The following is a 27397-nucleotide window of genomic DNA, read 5'->3' as shown; positions in this document are numbered from 1 at the left end:
TCAGATGTCAGGCAGCCACTCCACCACCATGGCCCCGACGCTCCCAGAAATACTAAACAAACTTCTTGTAGCGGATAATGCTGTCATACAGGAGGTAAGTATTCACAAACAGATATACAGCTTCATGAGATGGTCAACCATTGAACACATGAAATGCCACATAGATTCACTTCACATTTACATTGTTTTGTGGGTAAACAAAAGGCGCGGCCGCCGGGGATGGGTGGATTTTCACGTGGTGGAAGACCAACGTGCTGGCTAGTGGAGCTGCTAGACCTGTTCGTTGTCACCCACAAATTATATATATATATATATTTGCACTGTATACATTATCTGCGATTTTAATTGGATTTACAATGACTGATTGGCAAATATATATTTTTTTATGTATGTAGCAAGTTTGTCTTGGTTGTGTTGACTGGGCTGGGCGGCTGTTGCTATGTTGCACCAGCAACACAATGACCATACTTTTGACTGCACCTGTTACTTGAATATAAGGTGTTGTCTTATACTGCTTGGTGAAGATGTGCTACACCATCCATGCCTGTAATATTTTTTTCAAAACTTTTAACACAAATTTGGAATAATGCTGAAAATCATTTTATGAGTTGTCAAAAGCAAATTCCAGATGACTGCCAATAATGATCACCCATAGAACTGCAGGAGTACTGTAAAGTGTACATAGATTAGCTCAGGTTATGTCTGTATAGTAGTTATGAAAATCTCAGATATTAGTAATTATCTGGATCTATCTATAATAGTCCATCTTAACTTGCATGAAATTTTAAATACTGTAGTACAGTACAGTTTATTATTGGTAAAGTTTCAGTAGACTACATAATCGGGAATTACAAAAAAAGGGTATTCCATATGTATTAGGTGATGATTTAAAAGAATATGACCTTTCTTTTTGGTCCTGATGTATATTTTTGGAGATACAACAGTGGTACAGTATTCACAAAGTGGGAAGGGCTTTGAAGATAGGGAAAATGTGGGGTTAAAACACATTAAAATAACTCTTAATCAAACCTTCAGTAACTTGACCTAACCCTTCCTTATGTAAAATAAGACTTTATTATAAAAGTTTGCCTTATTTATGTATTTAATTGATGGGGGAGCATTAAACTATTTTTGCTTGTTTTTGTGAGTTTTGTATAAAACCAAGCATGTTTATCTACTCATGGCAATGACCTGGGTAACCAGATTTAACAATTTGGGGGTTTTCAGTTGTGTATTTTAATTTATTTTTGTCGTGAAGAAAATCACAATCCAGAAGATAAATAAAAATAACCAGTGAATTCATAATACCAATTTTGATATACAATAAATGAATCAATTTCTCCTGAATGTAAAATTTAGCTTCTTTTTTCCTGACTAGCACTTTTTCACTGGTTCTGGTCCCCCTGACAATGACCACAACACAATTCTTCTGCATCACTCACTCCCTGTTACAATTGGGTTCACTTTATCATCATCCTTCGGTTAAATAAGTTATATTTTTGTAAATAGGTCTTAAGACTTATTTTACCTTTGGAAAGGTTAGCTCAGGTTGCCAAAGGTTTGATTGCTATTTTTTTTATTATTTTAACCCCACATTTTCAATCGTCTTCAAAATCCTGCCCACCCCATGAAAATCCATTTTCGTATCTCCAGAATTATACATTAGCGCTGAAAATAAAGTTCATATTCTTTTAAATCACCATCAAATACATAAGAAAAACTTACTGGGTATTTTCATTAGTAATTTCTGAATAGCTATGTAGTCTATTGAATCTTTACCCACTATTTACTATACACTACCATACTTATCCAAATAATTGTCTTGAACACTGTATTTTGTGAAAGGAGCAATTACAGTAGTATAAGACAATATTCTATTAATGAAAACTTAATTCTTACTGGTAATATTATATTTAATTGGTGTAAAATCACGAGTGCCTTTAGATACTGCTACATAGTACAGTATACAGTAATATGTCATTACTAGACTGAACCAAGCTAAAAATTATTACTGTACATGATTTTCACAAAGTTTTCCTCCCAGCATTGGAAGATCACATGTAACTACTGGTGTGCAGTGATCCAACCAAAACATTTTGTCGATAGCTGTAACTGCTGGGTGATTTTTAATTCACAATATATCTGCATACTAGCTGTTCGGGCAGTTGGTCTGGATTATGGTACTTTGTTATGAACTTTATTGTCCAGTGTTAGTACTGTACTGTACAGGAAGTTGGTAGCTTTCCACTGGATAACACTCTTTCCCACATTTGTCCAGGCCAGGATTCGAACCAGTGTCACAAGTGAGAGTCATGCGTGTAACTGCTATATTACCAATGCCCCTAATGCAGCATTCATTTTGTCTTCCTTTACAAAATAGAAAACTGTAGTATTAGATTAGACATACTAACTTTATTACCTCTTCCTTTAACCACAGGCTAATCCCAGTTCCCCACCTACACAGGTAGTTACCGGTACTCATATTTACCATAATTAAAGCCATATAAAAAATTTAAATAATGTTTATTTCTGTTTTTTAGGGAACGAGAGAACTGGGAGAGGCTCTCAAAAATCCAGGAGTGGTTGGAGAGTTGTGTCAGGTAATGGGAACATCCTCAGCTTCTCAAGTAAGGCAGTATGCAGCAGTTATCCTACGTAAGCGACTTGGCAAGGCACGGCACTGGACCAAACTTGAAGCTGATGTTAAGAATGGGTAATTGTGACTTCTAAATAATTGCATAATTTAATAATACGGTACTTAATGTAACTATTTTAGGGAGGTGATGTTAAAATCTGTATTGGAAGCCTCAGTACTGCATTCAATTAGCCATAGATAAATATTAATCAAAGTCAATATTATATATTTTAAGGTAGCAATGAAATTGACTATTGGAAAAAAAAATTTTGGGTGGCGTCTTTGCCCACCCCAAGACATATTTGCAACTACTGTATCAGGCTTGTAATTATTAATGGTTCAATAATTCACTATTTTTCAATAACTGATTACTTATTGTTTTCTACAGTATACTACAAAGAGTTGCGAATGAGTATTAATAGCCATATTTCTGTACAAAATGAATTGAAAATATTGTTGATAATATCTGAAGTACAAAGTGGTGCTCTTATCATGAAATGAGATTCAAACCTAATATGAGTACAGTGGTCCCTATGTTAACGAACACAATTCCTTCCAGAAGGTCGTTCGTTAACCGAAACCATTGTTTCAATGGGATTTGGGGTAATTGGTTCCAGCTCACCGAAAATTACATACAAAGTAAAAATAAATGCAGTAAAGTACACTTACTTTGAGGTGTGTATGTAGAAGGCTCCTGGTTGATGATGATGGGAATTAGAAGTGGGGGTGGAGGAGAAGGGAGAAGAGAAGGAAGTGGGGGTGGAAGAGAAATCACCCCATGCTTCATGCCGTCATTTCACCCATAAAATTTTAAGTTCACTAGGTGTAATTCAAGATTATTTTCTTTAAATCAACACTGCACTGCACTATATATTGTCAATATGTAAAATAAATTTCAGAGTGACCAATAATTGTACTGTAAAAATGTAAAAATAGTTTATGTTCAAGAGAGCCACAAGCAAGATGTTACCTCCACTGACCAGAGATACAAAATGACGCCTTTGTGGATGAGTCAAGTGGCTGTTGGGCGCACCAAAAACTAGTTTCCTGTACTCCAATTATGTTAAATAAGTGTTAAAATGACTAAAAAATTTAATATAAAACTTGGAAAATTATTGAATAGTACAACCTTCTTGATATTTACTCAAATGGGAATGAATTTAAGCCCTAGAACCGATAACTGTATTGGCGGACTAATATTCCAGCTGGTGAGCAAGCGAAAACATTTTGACATGATTTCGTAAAAATTTCGTTAACCAAATTGAAGATTCTTATGGAAGGTAATTCGTTAACCGAGTCGTTCGTTAACCGAGTGATCACTGTACTAGTGAGGCCTGATTAATAACTTTATAGCAGCAGTGTTTATAGATTAATGATATATTTGTAAACAGCAAGATACTAGTATATTTCTCCCCCTAACATTTGATATCTTTTGAAATAACAAAAAGTAATATATTTTATTCTTACTACTTTGTACAGTATCTCTTAAGGTATCTGTCCACACTGTGTAAAACATTATGAGACAATAGATGATAGATATTGGGACATGCATTTACTTGGGTATATGGTTTAATGTAAGTAATGCATTGTGTATTTATTTTGGCGTAATTAATATAATGTTCGGTTTGCAAATGTAGTAGGTTCAGTAAGCCACAGAGCAACACATACCAACCCTCACGGGACATCACAAGCTGCATATCGCATTTCGGAAGTCATCGGACCCATCCTGGCAGATACTTTTTTGAGGTACATCCCCTCAGGGATGCCATTATTGCATTTCATCCACTAACTGGCACTGTCTGGAATGTCATCATTTACTGCTGTGTTCTGGTTGATCAACTACTGTCACTTTTGCTAAGATCTTACCTCATTTTTAATATTAAGGTAATCATATTTTAATTAATTTGTTTCAGTATTAAAGAGGGTGTGTTGCAAGCCCTAGTACGTGAACCAGAAAACAGTGTACGGAATGCTATTGCCCAGTTTGTGGGTGTGATTGCACGCCACGAGTTACAGGCAGGAAACTGGCCAGCTCTCTTACAATTTATTCAACAAATGGTACAATCACAAAATATACAGGAGAGACAAGTAAGTGTTACTGGTGGTTCTTGTGTGTGTAATGTAGAATAATTTCATGTTAATATAGGATAATTCGTTGCATATGATTTTTGGAGACATTTTCCATTCTTACATGTACCGTAAAGGAATAATACTACTAAATTTATTAATAAAAAGAAAATGAAGTGAAGGTGCCATACTTCCTGAAAGAAGTGTTTACTCTTTGGTAATGATGAAAGTTTACATTTTGTCCCCAGCTTATAAAAGCTTGGGATGATCACCTTTTTTGATCGTCATTAATTTGGACGTCCTCTATGATTAATAGAGTATGTTCCTGAAATAAAATGCTCTTCTAATGTTTTAAGATTATAAGAAGTGATTTATTTCAGCTTGGTGTTTATGTAGTTAGTGTGGTGAGTGGTGTAGCAGGTGATCAACTCCTGCCTCACTTGCGCCATCTCCTCCATCTTTTCTCTGCCACCCTGGATGATACTGCTTCCCCGACAGCCTTCCACACCATTCAGGCTTTAACCAACTTTGCACCTTTAGTGGACCAAGATAATATGGTAAGATTATGAATATATTCAGAGATTTGCCCTGTTCATAGTGACAAATAGAAATCATTACAGTATTGCTACCTGGGTACACCCGGTACAGTACAGTATGCTTAAAGAGTGGAGGAATATAACTTGAGATATCCCTGATAATATGTAAGTTTAGTATTTAGATAATCCCACTGATAATGAATGTTAAAGATTTTTATAATGAGAAAAAGTGTTTGCACAAGCCATAAGTTGTCTAGAAGAGGTATTACAAATGGGTGTATATTAAATAAAAAAATTATCATTGCACTTCAGACTGAGTTCCAGGCCCTCCTGCCAAAAGTGCTAGAAGCAATAAAGGCATTACTGACCCAAGATGAGGACCAAGCAGCTGAAGCCATGGAATTGTTTGATGTTCTTGCAGAATGTGAGGTATTAAAAGACAGTTTAGTTGCTGATTGTTTGGCAGATATTCTGCATTTGCTATCTTGTATTCAATACTGCTTATATCATATAAGTGAGTATGAGCTTTGTTTTCTGGTTTGTGCTATCTACCAATGCAGTTTTAGTAATACAGTACAGGTAGGCATTCAGAAAATGCCATAGTTTGATCATTCAAGCACTGTGTCATGGTCTTCAATTGTTTCCCAGTTTTCACAAATTCATGAACTGTGACTCTCATGTCTGTGATGTAGCCCCTGGCCCCCGACGAGACTTAGTGTACACGTGCCACATAAAGGAAGTGTGTCTTGCTCTTTGGTATAATACAATAGTCCCTCATTAATTGTGGAGTATATGTTCTAGAACTATCCATTGTTAGCAAGGACAGGATTTAATGAGAAATGTGGGGCTAGGGAAGTGACCCATGAGAGACATACCTAAGATCAAAATTAATAATGTGCAGTTCAAGTATAATAAAAAAAATAAGTACAGGGTATATGCTATACTTAATTATTTTCATTATTATACAGTAGTGTATAAAAACACTAAAGAGTACACCACAAGAATAAAAAAGCAAAAACAATTGAGCAGTACTCCCCCACCTACCCTGATGCCATGCACCTGGCTGACATGTTGATGCTACCCTTTGATGTGTGTGTAAATTGATCTTGTATTTTTTTAGGTTGCATTGTTGGTTCCACACCTTCGTCCTGTCATCCAGTTGTGTTTAGATATAAGTGGAAATACATCGCTTGGCGAGACAGTTCGTGTGAAAGCCATCACTTTCCTGGGATACATAACTAGGCTAAAAAAGAAGGTAAGAATGAATGGAAAGTAAGCACAGCACAGGAGGTCCTCATTATAAGAGTATTCACTATCTACAGTTTTGCAGTTAAGTGGTCCACTTTTTGTGACCATTCACCAAGAAAGTCCCCACATTTAAGTGGATTCCATTCAAAACCACTCAAAAACTATGGATAAAGTCTTCGGATTTAAAACGCCCGACAAAATCTACGTAGTTTTAGCTGAATCGTTTGATGTTTCATCCTCTTCCTGGTGTCATGCATGCACACACGTGTCCACGCACCAGTCCCCTGCTTTAATTTTTGTCCAGACCAGTATTATGTTGTGTTTACTCCTGCCTTTGTTGCATCTTTTCGTGCATTTTGTGGTGAATTATATTATCATTTTTGTAGCCATGAGTTCCCAACCCAAACAAGGTGGTGCAGCGCTCAAAAGGAAGCACACTAGCTATAGTAAAGATGTAAAATTAGAGGTGATTAGGTGAAAGAAGAGTGGGAGTGATCAGTCCACCTTGTCCTGTTTCTTTTTCATCCTCCGACTAATTCTCCATCCCCCAATACCCACCTCCATCAATCCAATCAAGCCAAATATCTCTACCTTTGAAACTAAGTAAATACAAATATTTCATTGTTAAAATTATTTATTTTAAAAATATTATAAGTATTTTGTCTCAATAAACCACCGGAGTGAGTGTGCATTAGCGACCACTGAGTCGCTGTCACAACCTACGTTGCCTCAACACCGACCCCAATGAACTTAGATGACTTATAAAGTTAAATAATTTCTTTAAATGATGTGTTATCAAATGTTAAACAAATGTTTCTAAGGTAAATAATTGTTAAAAGATAAATAAAATATTTTTGAGTGTCGTGTGCAATGTCATGGTCCCATTTCCATTATTTCTCATGGGATTAATTGGATTTGTTATCAGAGACGTTTTTCCAGTCCCAATTAACCGTGGGTAATGAGGACCCCCTGTACTGTGAATCATGTACTGTTTTTATTTAAAGAAGTACGGTACTGTACTTTACATTAATAATTGTCAAAACTATTATTTTCTTTTATTCCTCTTAAATTAATTATTATGCAGAATATATTTGTTACAATTCATTTATTACTGGCCCAATTCGTCCAATGTATCGAGGTATGTATTACTGTATGTGCTTTTCAGTAATACAATTTTATTAATTTCAGTACATATTGAAGAACAAACTTGTGGATCCTTTGGTGTCTGTGATGTTTGGTGTGGCCTGCAGTGAAAATGAAGATGACTCATGCCTTGGATTTCTGGGTGGAGAAGAGGGTGAGGGTGGGAGCCCTATGCATGCTGCAGCCCAAACACTTGATGCATGTGCTCTGCACCTACCCCCAGATAAGCTATTGCCTTGTCTGATGTGCCATGTAGAGCCAGCATTGAAAAGTGGTAACCCTCACAAGGTACAGTATTATCTTTGGTGGATGTTTTGAAACTTATGAATCCAATATTCGTTAATCTTTGTTTGTATAAAACTGTGGGAGCAAGATATTGTAAAAGGAAAAAGTTATTCGCTATTAAATTTCTCAGTGATCCTGGTATATGAATATTCTTTGAATTTTGATTTTCTTTATTTGTCCAGAGTTATAGTCTGTGGGAATGAGTAGCTTAGAGATTATATTAAGCTTCCGAAATTTTTATTTAAATTTGCATTTTTTCTGTTAATTTCATTAATATAAAAGTACTGTAATTTTACAGCCTCTTGGAGAAGAACTCCATAAATTTTCCTTATGAGAATTAATTTAATTAAAAGATTCGAGTTTCATATATTTTACACATTTAGCAAGTGTGCATGGTTGACTTTTCTCAAGCGTTTCCACTTCAGTTAGACAAAAAAAATTATTAATTGATTATTCTCTTTATTACTATTTAGTATTTGAACTGAATATTGAAGTAAAAAAAAATCTTGATGGTAGGTGAAGGGAGCCTACCTAGCATTAGCCATGGTAGCAGAGGGGTGTGCAGACACACTTCGCAACAAGCACCTTCATCCATTTCTGCAGTGCATCTGTCTTGGCATCACAAATGAAAACCAGGTATGTCTTGCATTTCACCTTTTATCTGTGAATCTTGTGAGGGAACAATTATTAGAATGCCTTAAAGTTTAAGTTAATCTTAACTTAAAAGGAGTTGCATGATTGACTGAATATGCTATTTAAGTATATTATGTGATTGTAACAAATTATGCTATTTTTTGTTTGCATATTTAAATAAAAGTGTGTATAAAAAATTCCTATGTCTTATCTTAATTTACTTTAACTAAACTTCATCAATTGCAATATAGGTACATGAGGGGGAACAGGCTACTTGTTTAGGGGTTGACTCCCTCCCGTCTTTTATTCAGTTATAAAAAAATTGTGTGTGTGTGGATGTTTGTTTAACTAATCAAAAATGGTAAGATGGTGGAACCTGGATATCCTGGTTTTGTGTGAAACAAAGCTGAAGAACAAAGAAGAGATGAGCTGGAGGCAAATGTGGATGTAAAGAATGTATTCAGTGTAGATGTAGTGAAATGTGAAGTTGTGTGACGGAATATAGGGGGTGTCGTCCCAGATTATTATGAAATGAATATACCGTAAATTGCGGCGTATAAGTCGACATTTTAACCTTGAAAAAATCTCTCCAAAACCAGAGGTCGACTTATACTCCGAGTATAAAATGTGAAGCTGTACCACATAGTGGTAAACAAGTGGAGCAGCCTGTCTAACACTCGCTGTGTTTCATTTAGCGTAACTCCAGTGGCCTGCTGCTAATATTTCCTACTGAAATTCATGTTTGGTAAACTTATTTAACATAGAGATTATAATAAAATACGTACAAAGGTCCCCCGATTTACGCGGCCAATTGAACCCGCGGAGTAGCGCGTAAAACGAGAAACGCGTAAATGGAATAACAGAACATAGAGGATTAATTGAAATAGAGACTGGGCCGACTCCCAAACTCCACTTTTTCCGACACAATACCTACGTTGTAGTAAAAATAACACCTTAATCTTATGATGGTATGCACACACAATTAATATTTAAGAGAAATACAGTTGCCAGGTTAATGTCCATTCAAATAATAGACTCAACTTCTCCCCCCCACCCCCCATCTTCCCACGCTTGCTGGCTCCTCCCTCTCTGAGAAATGTTTGGGTAAAAACACTAGATTTTAAGGAATAGTAATAAATAATACCTCAGACTAAAGTTAGAATAATATAATTGACATTGCTGGATTCCTTGCAAGACCAGGAATATTTTGAATATAAACGTCATATATTTTGCACAAAAGATAAAATTTTGGCTCTTTGTAATCAAAATTCTTACATTAGATCTAAAATTTGTATGTCTAATGTAAATTCCATGATGTTTATATTTAAAATAATCACAATCTTATAAGAATTCCAGCAATGTAAATTATATTCTGGCTGGGTAATTTGTATGAATTTTATGAGCTAAAACAAATATCTTCAGTTAATCAACAAATTATACTTCACCCGTGTAAATGAGTAAATTCACCGCGTAAATCGGGTATCCCGGTTCTGGCAAGGTATCGCGTAAATGACCAAACGTGTAAACGAGAACCGCGTAAATCGAGGTTCAACTGTAGTAAATTCCAGTATAATTAAACGAACACAACACCACACGCCATTTTCAACAGCTGATGGACAGTAAACAATCGATCAGGACGCCACTAATTCCAGGCGGCCAGCCAGACAACTACTCGGTATGGGTGAAATCTGTGCAATTTTATGATAGCGCTATAGATTGTGAGTTCACATACACTACTGGGGTAATGACAGTTTAATGATACCATAATGTTCTACTATCATACCGTTTATAGATTGTACTATCAAGGTGCTATACTGGTATGCTGTGTAAACAACTACTATTTTATTGGAGGTGCTGCCCACTTCCCTTTTGTAAGAAATATATATATATACACCTAGACCCCGACTTACGACTACGTGGACTTACGACCGTATATAGATTATAAAAAAAAAATAATAAAAAAATTTTTTTTTTAAATGACACACGCATTTTCTATACCGAAACGTTTCCAGTTAATGTAGTCTCCATGTATAATTAGAAAATTATGGGGGCCCCATGTGCATTCAGCTGACTACATTAAAGGTTAAGTGCTCAGTCACACTGTATCCATTCCTTATTATTTATTACTTTCACTGTACTGTATCCATTCATCATTATTCATTACTTTTACTGTACTGTATTTCATTGTAGATTTTTTATTAAAATTTTTTTTTTTTTTATCTATATCGGACTTACGACCTGGATTTGGGTCCCTAACCCCGTCGTAAGTCGGGGTTTAGGTGTATATATATATATATATATATATATATATATATATATATATAATTTTGAAAGGTATTATGGTAAGTGTCTTGATGGAAGTTGTGTGGCCTTATTACACATTGCCTATGTTTGGGCCTTGGGGGGGGGGGGGTTGACTTATATGGCAAATATAGAACTAAACCTGAATTTTGAACTAAAAATCTTGAGGTCGACTTATACGCCACAATTTACGGTAGTTGTTTAAAGTGGGTTACAATGAGTTAATGTATATCATGGAGTGAGAACAGTATGGAGGAAAGAGAAATTTTTGGAAATCCAGTTTACCTGCAATAAGAGATAGTAATGAAAGATTTAAATGCAAGAGTTGATTGGGAAGTGAAAGGGATTGTGAAGAAATATTGAGTCGGTAATAAAGATGGAAGATCTGTTGGGGACTTTTCACCTTAGGTTTGAAGCTCTCCAGTAATGTAGCTGCTATGCCTTATTACTGGGGTGATTAATCTTTTGTCTGATGCCTGGCTAGGAATAAAGTCAAGTCATACCCTGAATGGAGTGATTCTAAGCACGTTGTATCAAAACGAGAAAAATTAGTGTAAGAGTGAAAGAAAAATATAATTTCTTTTTATACTCCACACCACACCTACACCACTTAGAATTGCCATTTTAAACTGTTCCTGTTCTTCAACCACTCCCACACCATCCTCATATGTGTATCCATTTTTGCTTTATTGTTCCAGCAAACCTTTTGGCCACATTCACTTCCTTTATCTCAACCAGCTTTCATATCCTTGTTCAGTTCCATAGTCGTCTTCTGCTAGAATGTTCTGTTCATTGTGGTTTTCATTTATGATCAAATAGATATCTATTTCTCATTAGGTTAAACTTCATAGTTGTTAGCCACATTTTACTTTCATCAGCTCACCACCACCTTTTCAATTTTTTATTAGGCTCTGAACATTTTGTTCATTACTGTTCTAACTTGTACCAAATTGTCTTACACTCGTCTCACTACATTTTTCTATCTGTCTGATTCCATTTCCATTTGTTTCTAACACTGCAGGTTTACCCACATTCTCTTAACATCCATTCTTCTATCAAAATTTTCCATTACAGGTACTTTAACCCTATATCTCACATTGAACCTTTTAGTGCAGTCTTCCTAAAACCTCCCTCGCTCCTCTTCTCATTCTCAGGCACACAGATACACTTTGTAACCTATATATATCCCATACAATGTTTAACCTGATCCGTGTGTTCTTGAACTGACATCCAATCCATCATGTAACCCCATATATTTGTGGATTTCAGTTGGTGCGTAATGGTGCCTTGTTTGCTTTGGGTCAGTTCGCTGAACATCTTCAACCTGACATCAGCAAGTACCATGCAGAGCTTCTTCCTGTTCTGTTTGAATATCTCACTCAGGTTTGCCTTTGTTCCATGTGAAATTAACTTCTAGTTAATCAGCTGTTTACAGACAATATTATGCTTGTTATGGGTTAATACTCTATAGTTCTTCAGTGCATCATAATTTTCCAAACATACAATGGGTTTGGAAAAGTGTTTGCATTGTCATTGCGGGAGTGGCGCAACCCACCTTGTGTGATGCTGTGCCGAGGTGCCCACATAACTGATAATTCCTACTTTAGCGACATAGTTCGTTTACTCATGCACATTACAAGTACAGTATATCCAAATTGCATCTGCATTATAGAAAATGTGTTCCCTAATACTATTATACTTTCTTTGGATTATAACCAAATTGCACTATGAACACATGTATTGTAGAAGAATTATTTTTAGGTTGGAGAACTAGGAAAAACTGGCTGGGTCTTTAAAGTATGGCTTTATGGAGTGGGGACACCCACAAACAAGAGACAGTCACTTTTTTCACTTCTTAAGTGAACCTGATAGTGTTGATGATCAGATGACTGTTTAATACTTTAATATACCTCTTGCCATTATCCATAGCTTTTATCAAGAGTATTATTTGCAGACTTGTGTAGTTGTTGGCAGTGGAGGCAGTGATCCACCTGGTGTAGATCGCATGTTCTATGCCTTGGAAGTGTTTTGTGAGAACTTGGAGTCTGAACTTCTGCCTCACCTACCAGCCTTGATGGAGAGGCTATTTGCTGTGCTGGCTGCTCCTACCTCTGTCCATATGAAGGAGCTGGCTATTAGTGCAATTGGTGCTACTGGTAAATGTCTTACAGATTTAATTTTATTCATGTTATTTTGTTTTTTATTGATAATATAGACAGTATAGCTTTCAAAAACAGCAATTATTCAAGTGGTAACAATGATTTAAGTAATCTTGAAGATTTTATCTATTTTACCATAACTGAATACCTCATATATTATTATTGTTATTATTACATATACATACATATTATACATACATATTATACATATATATACATATGCTACATATTATTGTTATATTGTTGTTGTTGTTACATACATATACATACATATTATTATTATTACATAAGAAGCATATATATATATATATATATATATATATATATATATATATATATGCTGATAACCACAAGGAAAGAAGAAAACATGAAGTTCCCAAGCGCTTTCGTGTAATTCACATCTTCAGGGATGAGTACAGACTAAAGAGAAGTACAAAACTAGGTGTATATATACAGAGGAGGGTGAGACCAGGTCCACAGGCCAGACAGGTAAAGATCTTGTAACTAGACTTAAACAACATAAATATAGTGTTAGGACAGGCCAGGAATCCAATGCTCTGTTTGTTCATTTGAGGGATAACAAGCATTGCATTGAATGGGATAATGCCTCCTCAATATTACCTTGTAATTCAATTGATAGTAGGAACATCATAGAATCTTGTCTCATTAAACATACCGAAGCATTCAACATGAATTTGAGTAATGGCATGTACAAACTGGACAATTTTGTAATTAAGAAGATTTGTAACCAGGTGAGAAGGTTGGGTCACCTTACCCTCTGACCTGACTACCGACTGTTGCGGTGCTATTTAAAGATTAGTAGGGTCATTACCTAATACCTGACCATTGTGGACCTGGTCTCACCCTCCTCTGTATATGTACACCTTGTTTTGTACTTCTCTTTAGTCTGTACTCACCCCTGAAAATGTGAATTACATGAAAGCGCTTGGGAACTCCGTGTTTTCTTCTTAACTTGTGGTTATCAGCATATACCTAGATCATGCGCACTTACAGTGATTTACTTGCATATATATATATATATATATATATATATATATATATATATATATATATATATATATATATATATATATATATATATATATATATATATATATATATATATAAGTATATATATATATATATATATATATATATATATGTATATATATATATATATATATATATATATATATGTATAGAGTATATATATATATATGTATATATATATACACACACATATATATATATATATATATATATATATATATATATATATATATATATATATATATATATATATATATATATATATATATATATATATATATATATATATATATCATGGATTTCAATTAAATTTTCCAGAAAGTTGGACCGTAGATATGATGGTGCTCAGGAAAATTGAATTGAGCCCTATATGCCACATCCCTCAAAAGCTCTCAAAAAAAATCAATAAATATCACCCAATTTTCACGAAACTGGGTATATTAGTTACATGCTCTTCTAATGGAATTCCCGACCTTGTGGTGGCATTAGCGACACTGTCAGGCTTGATGATGTAGAACAAAGGCCAATGAAGATGCCTGTGGCCATATCTCCAAATCTTGATTTTGGCGCTTATGCCACTCCCATTCTAGGTGCCTCATGTATAACATTAAGATCTGTGTTGCTTAGGTTATTATACAAGACTGACACCAAAATAAGAAAGATTTGATAATGCAGTCTAGTGTTAATAACTACCTGTACATATACAGGACTTCAGGCCCTGTTACAGCTGGGTGAGTAACTGAATAGAACATATTCATTATCCTGCAGATCAATAGTACAGAGTATGTTTCCAAGCAAGGTAAATTTCTCACATGGCTCTTTTGATAGTACAGCTTACAGGTCACTCTTCTCATCCCTTAGGCTCTAAATAGATTTTCATACTTCTACTCTTTATTTTTATTGTCATTCACTAATAAGTTTAATTAATTTTCTCTGCAGCCAATGCAGCCAAGGAACACATGGCCCCTTACTTCCAGCAGATTGTAGAGATGTTGAAGGGTTATCTCACCGTTGATCAGTCTGAAGAAACCATGACATTACAGGTGCAATCCATTGGTAAGTGATATACAGTACAGTACTCCTCTTTGCATGTCCAGTGTGCTGTATGCTACATTTTGCATGGTCTTTTCCAACTTCTTGCCAATACACACATCAGTACATGCCAGTATGTATGGGAACCATATAACTTACTGTAGATGAAGACATTTTCCAAATTTCATTATATAAGAGGAAGACCTAGGAGGGTTGTCAGGATGGCTTTCATTATGTTCTATGCTAATCCTCAAGTCTTTTTATCTTGAAAAATACATTTATTAAACTAATCTTCTCATTTGAGAGAATGGTGACCATAAGAATGGATGGTAACATTTACATGTTAATTCATTTATTATTTTGGTATTGTTGTTGGTTCCTGTTTAGGAAGGCAAGCTGTTACCATGATGAAATTTTCTGGTCACATTACTGTATGAATCTTTATTTTGTTTCAGACACTCTGGGTCAGTTAGCAAGATGTATGGGAGTAGAAAACTTTACAGTATATGCACCAGATTGTGTGACACTGGGCTTGGGTTTGATGGAACGCAAGGATGACCCGGATGTACGCAAAACATGTTACCTTTTATTTGCATCCTTGGCATCTGTAATGAAGGCAGACATGTCCCCACATTTGCCCAAGATCATGGAACGCATGATGCTCTCCCTGAGAAGTACTGATGGTGTTGTGGTATGTATTATCTGCCATTTAGTGTCTGTGAATATAAACAAAATATAGTAGAACCTTGGACATATAAAAATTAGTAGGAATTGCTGGAAACTTACCCATTTGAATATTTTTAATGAATTTTAATGTTAAAGTAATACAAAAGTAAATAAATTGCATAAGTAAATGAATAAACTTTGAACTTGTGAAAAGTAGATGATGCATTATTTTTGAGGTTCCACTAACAGCACTTGTGATTTAACAGTTTAGTAATCATCTGGGTACATTTATGGTGAGGTGAATGGGTTTCTTGTGAAACACCAGTACCACTGGTGGCCAGTTCACTTTTGAACCTCTTGTGTGTAAAGCAGGTGGTTTTGCGCCCTGCCTGGTGTACGTCACAGACGAGGGGTACACGCATGATTAATGAGGTTCATCATAGCTTGGAAGACATACAGTATACTGTTTATGCAATCTGAAAATATACACTATGTCCAGGGTTTATTCCATTACAAAGGCTCCAAAGATCCTGTAAGTTAACGCTTTCAGATACAATGTGACGTCACAAGATGATGGATATTTTATTTGGAGTATCGCAACAGAGGACTTACAGCCTCAAGGGTTGACCTACCGAGTCAGCTGGAAGATACATTATTGTAAATACTTTTGAGTATCTGGCCCTAGGATTGGAACTTGGTGACTTAAAATTAGTATATACAAAATAATAGAACAAAAATCATGGAAATTTTGATAGAAAAATAAGGAAGTGTAAAGTAAAATTGACACCTTCTTTACATAATTTTTATGTTTCTTGTACTTCCCAAGAGCTACTGTGAAGAAGTTCTTGCTTATTCTTACAAATCTTTGCTCAACACTCAACGTGCATGGGCTAGATAAGTGATCTTCTACTATTGTTGATCTTGACCAGGTTTTTACCCTTTTCATTGTGCTGAAAGATCTCTTCACTGTGCATGTTATTGTGGGTAGTGTCAGAGCAATAATAATTGCTTGTTTAATAGAAGGAAACAGATCAGTGTGTTAAGTAAATCCTCAAGACCATTGTCTTGATTCTTCTTTTTGAGATAAAATTTCAAACAGCATATACTGGGTCTAAAGGGTGCCAGATTTCGTGATTTGTACTACAGTATTTTAAAGATAATGAATCATGAATATGATGATTCCTGATGAAGTTATTCTTGGCTGACTTAAGTCGTCTTGCCCCACAGACACACTTTAAAGATGATGAAAGTGTGCTACCAGCAACAATTGAGGGATTGAGTGAATCAGAGGAAGAAGAAGAGGGAGAGGTTGACTTGTTAGGTAATGAAGAAGGGGAAGAGGAGGATGTAGCTGGGTACTCAGTGGAAAATGCCTTTTTGGAGGAGAAGGAAGATACTTGCGTGGCTCTCCGTGAATTGTCACTACACTGCGGGTAAGTACATTTGCATAAATATTGTAACAAAATAGTACTGTACATCCAAGGTAGCTGCTGTTAATAAGAATAGAAAAATCTTGAGCACCAAGTTTGAAACTGTGAGTCAGATTTAGCTGAATTTTAGTGGAAATGTTCCTTACATGACCTCTTTCCAGCTTGTTTGGCATAATCATATGTCATCCAAGATAACCATCATAACTACAGTATATATAGAAAATCTTTCAAGCATATAATTCAAAACCAATGATTAAAGTTAGCTGGCAACAGGTGGAAATATTTCTAAAATGACTTCATTACAACACACACACATGTATGTATGTATGTATGTGTATATATATATATATATATATATATATATATATATATATATATATATATATATATATATATATATATATATATATATATATATATATATATATATATATATATATATATATATATATAAAGAAGAAAACAGTTGTAATTATTTTAGTGAGGTGACTAAAGAGAAGTACAAAAACAAGGTGTATATATACAGAGGAGGGTGAGATCAGGTCCACAATGGTCAGGTATTAGGTAAGGTGACCCAACCTTCTCACCAGGTGAGAAGGTTGGGTCACCTTACCCTCTGACCTGACTACTGACCATTGCCATGCTTTTCAAAGATTAGTAGGGTCAATACCTAATACCTGACCATTGTGGACCTGATCTCACCCTCCTCTGTATATATACACCTTGTTTTTGTACTTCTCCTTAGTCTGTACTCACCCCTGAAGATGTGAATTACACGAAAGCGCTTGGGAACTTCGTGTTTTCTTCTTTCCTTGTGGTTATCAGCATATATATATATATACACACACACACACACAGTGACCCCTCATTTAACGAACACCTCGGTTAACGTAATTTCGATTAACCATCTGCCTTCCATAGGGATCTTCAATTCGGTTAACGAAAAAAAATTCGGTTAACGAAGTTCTTACGAACCGACCTCAACATGTTTTCGCTTGCACTGACCGGGCAACCAGCTTTAGTATCAGTCCGCCAATACATTAATCGGTTCTAGGGCTTAAATTCCTCACCATTTTAGTAAATATCAAGAAGTTTATACTATTCAATAATTTTAAAAGTTTAATATTCAATTTTTTAGTCATTTTAACAATTATTGAACATAATTGAAGGTAAAGTGACTAGTTTAATGCGTGACATCCAGCCTCTTAACACAGCAAACAGGAGTTAGTCTCTCTCTGTTTTCACTGGAGGTAACATCTTGCTTGAGACTCTCTTCAACTAAACGCTTTTTTCTGTGTTTCAAGGAAATTATGGGTCATTTTGAAATATATAATGCAGTGCAGTGTTGATTTAAAGAAAATAATCTTGAATTACACCAAGAGAGTTAAAATTTTATGGGTGAAATGGCACCATGGGGTGACTTCTCTTCCACCCCAATGCCTTCTCTTCTTCCTTCTCCTCCACCCCCATTCTAAATCCCATCATCATCATCATCATCCAGGAGCCTTCTACATACACACCTCAAAGTAAGTGAACTTTCTACCATTTTTGTTGAATTTAGGAAATTTTCGGTGAGCTGGAACCAATTACCCAAAAACCCATTGAAACAATGGTTTAGGTTAACAAACTTTTAGGTTAACGAAGCAGAGCCTTCTGGAATGGATTGAGTTCGACAATCACTAACATATATATAACTATATATACATATAGTATATATATATATATATATATATATATATATATATATATATATATATATATATATATATATATATATATATATATATATATATATATATATATATATATATATATATATATATACATACATACATATATATATATATATATATATATATATACATACATACATATATATATATATATATATATACACACACACACACACACACACAGTGGTCCTTCGATAAACGAACACAATTGGTTCCACAGAGTCGGTTGTTAACCGAAAATTTCGTTAACTGAATCTATCATTTCAATGGGGTGTTGGGTAATTGGTTCCAACTCACAGAAAAAGTACATACAAAATACTGTATACCGGTAATAGAATTAACAAAATATTAAATATAAACTAAATACAGTACTGTACTGTACAGTATACTGTACAATAATAAATAAAAAACAATAAAATACTGTATTTTAACTAACTTTGAGGTTTGTAAACCGTATTCCCGGCAGCTTGTTTACATATCAAACAGCTGATTGTAGAGGCAGTCGATGATGACATGCCATATTCTTTACAGAGTGCATTGGTTCTAACGCCTTCTTCATGTTTCATAATAATTTCTGCCCTGTATATTATCATTATATTAACTAAATTTCAGAATGACCAATAATTTTAATGTAAAAATGCAAAAATATTCAAGAGACCAACAAACTCGATGTTCACTCCACTGTAAACAAAGTTAAACTGAGAAGCATTGGTGGGTGATTCAATCAGCTGAAGGGCACACAAAAACTTTTCCCTGTACTTTATATATTATCAATATGTTAACTAAATTTCAGAATGACCAGTAATTTTAATATAAAAAATGCAAAAATATTCAAGGGCACAACTTTCTTGATATTTGCTCCACTGGAAACGGATATCAACATAGAACCAAATACTGTATTGGCGGACTAGCCGATCAGCTGATGCACACAACAAAGTGTGTTTCTCATAAGGCTGTTGTTAATCGAAGTTTTGTTTGTTAATGGAACTGAAAATCCTTATGGAAGCTAATTCGTTAACTGAACCGTTTGTTAACCGAGGGACCACTGTATAAATTACAAAGTACCTGTGGTATTTAGCTATTAATTTGTAGAAATAGTTTTTTGGCATCAAGTTTCCGATGTGTCCAGCATTGTTGTACTGTACTCCATTGTGCACATCATGACATATGGGTCTCTTGTGATTCACTGAACTTCTGTTATGCTGTCTCCTACTGCTTAGGATAGTGAGCTTTGTAGGTTCTTCTCCATACCAGTCTACATGTTCTATTTTAACTCTTCTCTCCCTCTTAGTCTGTCTCTCTTGTCATTTCATTTCAATATTCTTCTAAATCCATTCTCTTTCTCAAACATTGGTGAGCTACTTCTTCAACATTCGGTTTCTTCACAATTTCATGCAATCTCAAAGACCCATCTTCACACATAACAACTAATTACTCAATTTTCTTGTGTAATTCCAGAGATGCATTCTTACCCTACATGGATAAAAGTGGAGAGGAGGTGTATAAAATGTTGAATTACCCAAGTGAGGATGTTCGACAAGCAGCAGTAGGTGCAATGGCACAGTTTGTCATCAGTCTAGCAAAGAGCTCGGCTCCTGAAGCTGCACAAGGTAATTATTGATGTTACTGTAATAATAATATTTAATTATTTTATATTTTTTATGCCATGCTGCAGAGTGGCCCCAGAATGAAGGTCAATAATTACTGCACAAGTACTTATCTTGCTCTCTCCATCCATTCACACTACTTGCTGTGTATATATATATATATATATATATATATATATATATATATATATATATATATATATATATATATATATATATATATATATATATATATATATATATATATATATATATATATATATATATATATATATATATATTGTATATATATATATATATATATATATATATATATATATATATATATATATATATATATATATATATATATATATATATATATATATATATATATATATATATATTTATATATATATATAGATATAGATAGATATATATATGGTGTTGATGGAATAATAATGGCAACAAAAATTAAATTAACCTTTTCTTGGAGTGCTTTTGTTCTCGGTGTGAATTGTTATAGTTTTGTCTCCTTAGGAGGAGTGAATGAGTTTTTAGTACATGACTGAACCATTTCCGGATATTTCTTATTTTTAATTTCAGTTCATGTGCTTCTTCTTAATGTTTCATATTGTGAAGTGTTCTTCAAAATTTACATTATAGGCTTCGAGAAATGGATCCAGGTATTCATTCCAAAGCTCTCCGAACTGATTCGTACTGATGAAGAGAGATCAGTGGTGATGGCGTGCCTGGAAGCATATGCAGAGGTTCTAAAAGAAGTGGGTGCTCCCGTCTTAGTGACACAAGGTCATCTCGAAGCCATAATAAACTGTGTAAAGGATGTTATGCAAAAAAAGGTGTGTTGCAGTAATTTGTTTCATTTATGGAGGCTGTACTTGTCTCATGATCTAGAATTAAAAGCTATTATCACAAGGCTGAAGTGTTTATGGGAAAATTGGCTTTCATGGGTGTTTGCAGGATATATTTCTGGAAGGCAAAGGTGATAAAACAATATCATGGCTTAAATAGGTAATGACCCAAAAATAATCATGATGCACTTTGCTGATGCATTTGACTAGCAGTATACACTTAATCCTTGTTATTTTTAATGGACAGGAGCCAGAATCCCCCACAAATGGTGGAATTTAAAAATACGGGATGATCTTCTCTTATCCGGCATTCCACTGACTGGCAACTCCCATTGAACGGCAGTCATATAGAAAAATCATTATCAGGCAAACCTCCCGATTATTGGCAGGTTAACTGCCATGTAGTTGTCCAGTTGGCCCCAATCCCAGTTCTATCATTATTTCATAACATTCAAACAATAATTACCTCATAAAAGAAGATATTGATATAAATAAAACAATTTCATATAAATAATTTTGATATTTCCCAAAGTATGAACTGATTACAGATAGGCTGGTTTATCCAATTTGTTGGTTTAATTGAAGCTTTATAGGGCTTTACTCTAGTGTAGTTCCATTATTCACATGTTAATCAGAATGAATTTAAATTACTATTGTACCTGAAAATCTCCATGCAAGTTAATCTAACTTTAATTGAATACATAAACAAATGTTAATTCAATTAAGCATGAGGATCTCTTGTGTGTTATTTGAAGCCATCATAACAATCTGCTGAACTATATTCATTTTAAACAACATTAATTACACTTCTTGCAACAGTACACTCCTGTTTTTTCCAGTTACCAAGTTGATTGGAAAATAGGCATTTGGGTGTCGTGTCCAACTGTACCAGACAGTAAAATAAAATTTATTGAATTCCATATTTTTTTTTACAGACTATGTGTCAAGATATGGCAGATGAAGCCAGTAGTGAAGATGAGGGTGAGGCAGAACATGATGAACTGTTAATAGAATATGCAGGAGAAGTTGTGCCCAGTCTAGGAAAGGCCATGAGCCAATCAGAATTTGCCACTCAGTTTACTCAGTTGCTTCCTCTCTTTGCTAACAAAACAGTAAGTATTACAGTTATATACAGGGTATACTTATCTGGCTATTGATATTGAAACAGTTTATTTAGCCAGAAAAATACAAATATAAAGTGGACAATAATAACAATATTGGCATAGCTGAGCCAAGTGAGAACCTGAGCTCTCTTAGTGTTTTGTATTCCATATAAGATAATAATTTCAATGTCATTGATATTTGAGAGGTTATGGGGTGTAATGTTGTCTAGCTGGCCATGGGTGCCCATTCCTCCGGTTGAAAAGATACTGGGCTTATGGTACACTATGCCTTTTTTGTTTGCATCTATAGGCAGCTTACAACTTGCTGAGTAAACATTCCATGAGTAGAAATGTGTGCCTGTTCAATATCATGGTGAGAAGAAAGGGGTATTCCATGTTTGTCTCCAAAAATGATTAACTTTAGGGATAGGATGAAGGTAAGCTACAGTATTGGTGTTATGCAGAGAGCAGGCAAAAAATACGCTTATCACTTGCATTCATGTAGTGACGTTAGGTTGATAAAACATCAGAAGTACTCTTGGGGAGTACATTAATTTAGATGGTGTCACTACATCATGCTATTACTTTTGATTAGTCCAAGAATCTTGAATAAATTATAGGTTAATATAAATAATTTTGTGACTATTTCTTGCAGAAAAAGAGTTGCAGTGTTGCAGAGCGTTCTTTCAGCTTTGGAACTCTAGCTGAGGCTGTGGAGGCTTTGGGCACAGCAAGTGGCCAATTTGTTCCACAGCTGTTACCTCTGTTCCAAGAGGGCTCTCGAGATGAAGATGATGAAGTTCGCTCAAACTCTATTTATGGATTAGGGGTTCTTGGGCAGCATGGTAATACAATATAAGATTTAAATTTTAATTAACCATTAAAAGAAGATAAACAATATGTGAAAAGTACAGTATTTGCCACTATTTCAATGTGAAAAAATCGTGAACTGTAGAAAAAATGCTCTACCAAATACAGTAGTAGTGTTGATATGGTTTCCAAATTATTGTTCTTTCAGGTGGGGATGCTGTTATGGGACACTACAACAACATCCTGGCCATGTTATCAGAGGCTCTCAGTAAAGAAACCTTCCCACGAGCACTGGACAACATATGTGGAGCTGTGGCTAGGCTCATCACCACCAGTCCAACCAATGTGCCTATGGAACAGGTAAGGGACCTGTTATACATGTTACAGAGCAAGAGCACAAGATTATTCAGCTTTTAAACATGATCATATGGGAAAAGAAGTTCCACGTGGTGAGAATTTATGAAAGACACTTTTCAAGAACTTGTCACTCGTTAATTAAGACTTTACTGAACTGGAAAACATTGGGAAATTCATATATCTAGAAATAGCTGCTGAGTAAGTGTTATGTAAAAATGGTATGGCAGAGGAAGAAATTGAGGAGAGCGCAATATATAAGAAGAGGGAAGTCAAAGAGTTGGGAATTATAATTAAGTTAAGGTATTTAAATTTTTTATCTTTGCATGTCATAGTGAAACATGGACTTCAATTGAAACAGTTTGATCTTAAATTTAAGCTACAGTAAGTAATTACTTGAGAACTGTATCTGGGGGTAAACATGATGGAAAGGTGTGAAACGGCAAAGTATCTGGGATGTTCGGAATTGTTGACAGGGATGGAGATGTCATTTGTGGAGTGGCAAAATGGTTGGAGGGAATTTCTCGAGATAGTATGAGCATGTTATAGGGATATCATAGACCGGGTAGCAAAGAATATACAGGATATGTATAAAGATAGTATAGCTAGTGCATTGTGTAGAGGGAAACATCCAACAACATAGGAGGGAAAGGTGGAGTAATTCATTGGAGAGAATGTAGAAGAGGATATATGGAATAAAAAGGGCAAAGAAAATGTGTAATAAGATGGCCTGGAGTCTTTTCTGCCATAGTCACCCCTCCAAAGGAGAGTTCCCTTAGGAAGGAAGAATTGTAGATGAAATTTCTGTTACATGGAAATTTAATTTTGAATTGTCTCAATTTCCAGGTGTTTCCTGTGGTGTTGGGATGTTTACCATTGAGGGAAGACTTTGAAGAAAATTCTACAGTTTTTGAGTGTTTCCTTGTGCTATACCGTGCTCAGCATCCCATGCTTGCACAGAATTTGGCACCAGTCCTACGTTTGGCTGCTCTTTTATACACCACAAAGCAAGCAGATGATAGTAAGTTTATAGTAATGATTCCTAAAATGGTTATTAGTCTGTGATAAAATTTTACCTCGGATGCAAATGATAATTTGAATAGAAACGAGCTCTTCTATCCACCCCCCCCCCAAGATTTTTTTTTTTTTGTCTATTAAATAACCTTCATTACATTTCAAGCCGTCATCTGAGACACTGCCCATACTAATTTTTATTTGCATCCATTTTGCTCTTCACTGAGTAGCTACTTCATCCTTTCCACATTTACTACTAATATTCTTGCAATATTTGTAACAATTTTGGTTTCACGAAAAAATTTTTTTTTTTTTTTTGCAGAAACAAATCAACTGATTCAAGAGTTGGTTGCAAGTGTTAGTCGTGATTTCCCTGACCAAGTGAGTTCTGTGGTTCAGAGTCTGGAACCTGAGGTAGCTGCTAGATTGCAGGCCGCAGCATCTGCAGCATCACCAACAACTTCTTAGTTTTGTGGGTACCAAGCTATGGTTACACTTTGCAACTTATAATGGCATTGCATAGATTTATTTTTATTTTTTTTATACTTAGGCTTCATGCAACTGGTGCTTTGGATAGTAGCAAATGTGCAACCTGGTTAATCAGTTAATTAAGTTTACATCCAAGGTTGATGTGATATGACAAGAAAACTGTGCATGATCACTGGTTTTTAGAGAATGCACATGTTCATGCAATAAGCTTTAGATTAGTAGCCATTTGAGCTATTACCTACTCCATGCTTACATTGAATGATGCTCTTTTTTCCCTTTTCACTCCCCATCAGGTTTGGAATAGGGTATCGCTCATTGTCCTCTGCTTGTTAGGTATTGGAATATGCTTGAAGCTTGGATAGTTAAAACAAAATTATATTTTGATTTTGCATTAACATAATATACAAACATATAGTCACATAAATCATTGAATTTTAGGCTCATATGATGTGAGATGAAGGATTCTGTGCTTCGTTGTGAAGTACAGTGTAGCTATTATGTGAAGGTTCCCACAAACTCTATAAATAAAAGAGGTGAGATTAATTAATGAAAGAAGACCAAGCTATCGTTATCCTGAATGGTACCCCTGATATTATTATAGGTAGTATATCCTGAAATTATGCAAGGACAATTTTAAAGTTAAAAAGAGCCAGTGAGTGATTTATTTAGATGATAAAAGTATTAGCTATGTTTTGTGTATAATGCCTTTACCTTCACAGTAGCATTTCTATCATCAGCTCTCTATGTAGTTAGCCTCATCCTTCAACCTAAGGTAGGTGGCACCAGGGTATATTAATCATCTTGTGAGTTAGCCAGACAGTCTTGTGTATAGAAATCTGTGGACATACCATTCATCATTTCGCTCATATTTACTCATTCTATACTGTTCTATATGGGGCTTAGCTCTTGTACTAGTAGTCCAGTGACCCAGGCCAGTTTTAGAAAATTAGGTCAAAGGGTCCGCATTAGGGTGCAAAGCTGTACATTATACCAATGCTCATTTCAACTTTTTATGGGAGATGCAATGCTTATTTTTAGGCTCATCAATTTGTGTACTCGTTCCACCTACAAATATCCAGAAAAAAAATCCCTTGTATAGGAAGTTAGAAGAGGAAAATTTACACTTAAGTTACTGTTCATTGATATCCTATTACATTTGTCAAGTTTGTCAGTTTTTGTATTGTTAATTACTGTATTGATTGAAATCAGTTTGATTTGGATGCTGAAAATTTTTATTAACTGACCATTTAATTTATATTTTTTACCAATTCATGATTGCCGTCAAGAATTCAATGAATTGAATGAATAGTAATGCATTTTCATACTCCAATTTTGAAGAAAAATTCATTTAATAATTTACCGGGTTTGTATAGTTTCAAGTATGCAAATAATGTTTATTATATGTGTAATTGGATGTACTGTATTGCTTTATGTATTGAGAGTTCAGTAAAAAAAAAGAAAAAAAAAAATTGGCATCCAAGCCACTGGAGCAGTATACCATGAAGTCAGTCTTGTGTTGTAGTACATAATATACAAATTTTTTTATGTATATAATACTGATTACAGTGGATGGAATTGTAATAATAGTGCAATATATTTGAGGAAATAACCTGTACATCATACACTTAATGGTTAAATTCCATTGTCCAGATGCAGTTTTAGTTTTACATGTCAATGATCAGAAAAGCTAATGCAATGACATATTGTCTGTATGCTAACCTTACATTTACACTTTTACCATTGTCAGATTTTCATAAAACTTTTCTGGAATGGTTCCCTCAAGGAGCACCCCTCTACAACTTCCCTATGAATCAGTTACATATTCTCATCCATTATGGTGGCTATCATTAAATTTTTCAAATCACAACTGCCCTAGAGGAGTTAGTATAATTTGGATAATTTTTTAGGAAGGATCTATTGATGAAAGTCAAATTACCTTTTTTGGTTGCATCAGTCATGATGACAAGCACAGCATTAGTCCTATCCATGAATTTACCCTATCTAGTTCTTTGGAAGGCTTAATCAAATAACAAAGTTTTGTTCTTTGTTCACATTTATCCTAGTGATATTGTAAGGGCCAGGTGGCCCAAAGAAACTGCACTAATATTTAAAGTGTAATTATTCCCAGAATATACACCTGACGCTCACAAATTTTATATCCATATAATTTCATCCAATCGATAAGCTTGCATAAAATGTTCAGAATTCTACATGCAATGCTTCGTCTGAAATGATGGAAAAAAAAAAATAA

The 27397-nt window shown here is 34.7% G+C and overlaps 1 protein-coding gene across 1 annotated transcript; it reads left to right on the top strand.

Annotated features, from left to right (window-relative positions):
- Positions 1-27397, top strand: LOC121878374 (importin-4-like). The gene is made up of 20 exons (XM_042384579.1): positions 1-94; positions 2541-2713; positions 4549-4723; positions 5083-5259; positions 5551-5667; positions 6359-6493; positions 7675-7917; positions 8431-8550; positions 12118-12231; positions 12803-13004; positions 14997-15113; positions 15545-15780; positions 16983-17188; positions 20377-20528; positions 21171-21364; positions 22312-22488; positions 23135-23324; positions 23498-23649; positions 24490-24664; positions 24980-27397. The coding sequence occupies exons 1-20, from the start codon at positions 5-7 to the stop codon at positions 25123-25125; spliced, it is 3291 nt and encodes a 1096-aa protein (XP_042240513.1). The 5' UTR covers positions 1-4; the 3' UTR covers positions 25126-27397.

Source organism: Homarus americanus, unplaced genomic scaffold (assembly GCF_018991925.1).
Source record: "Homarus americanus isolate GMGI-L3 unplaced genomic scaffold, GMGI_Hamer_2.0 scaffold41027, whole genome shotgun sequence".
In the NCBI taxonomy this organism is placed as follows: domain Eukaryota; kingdom Metazoa; phylum Arthropoda; class Malacostraca; order Decapoda; family Nephropidae; genus Homarus; species Homarus americanus.
This window is presented reverse-complemented; position numbering and strand designations above follow the sequence as displayed.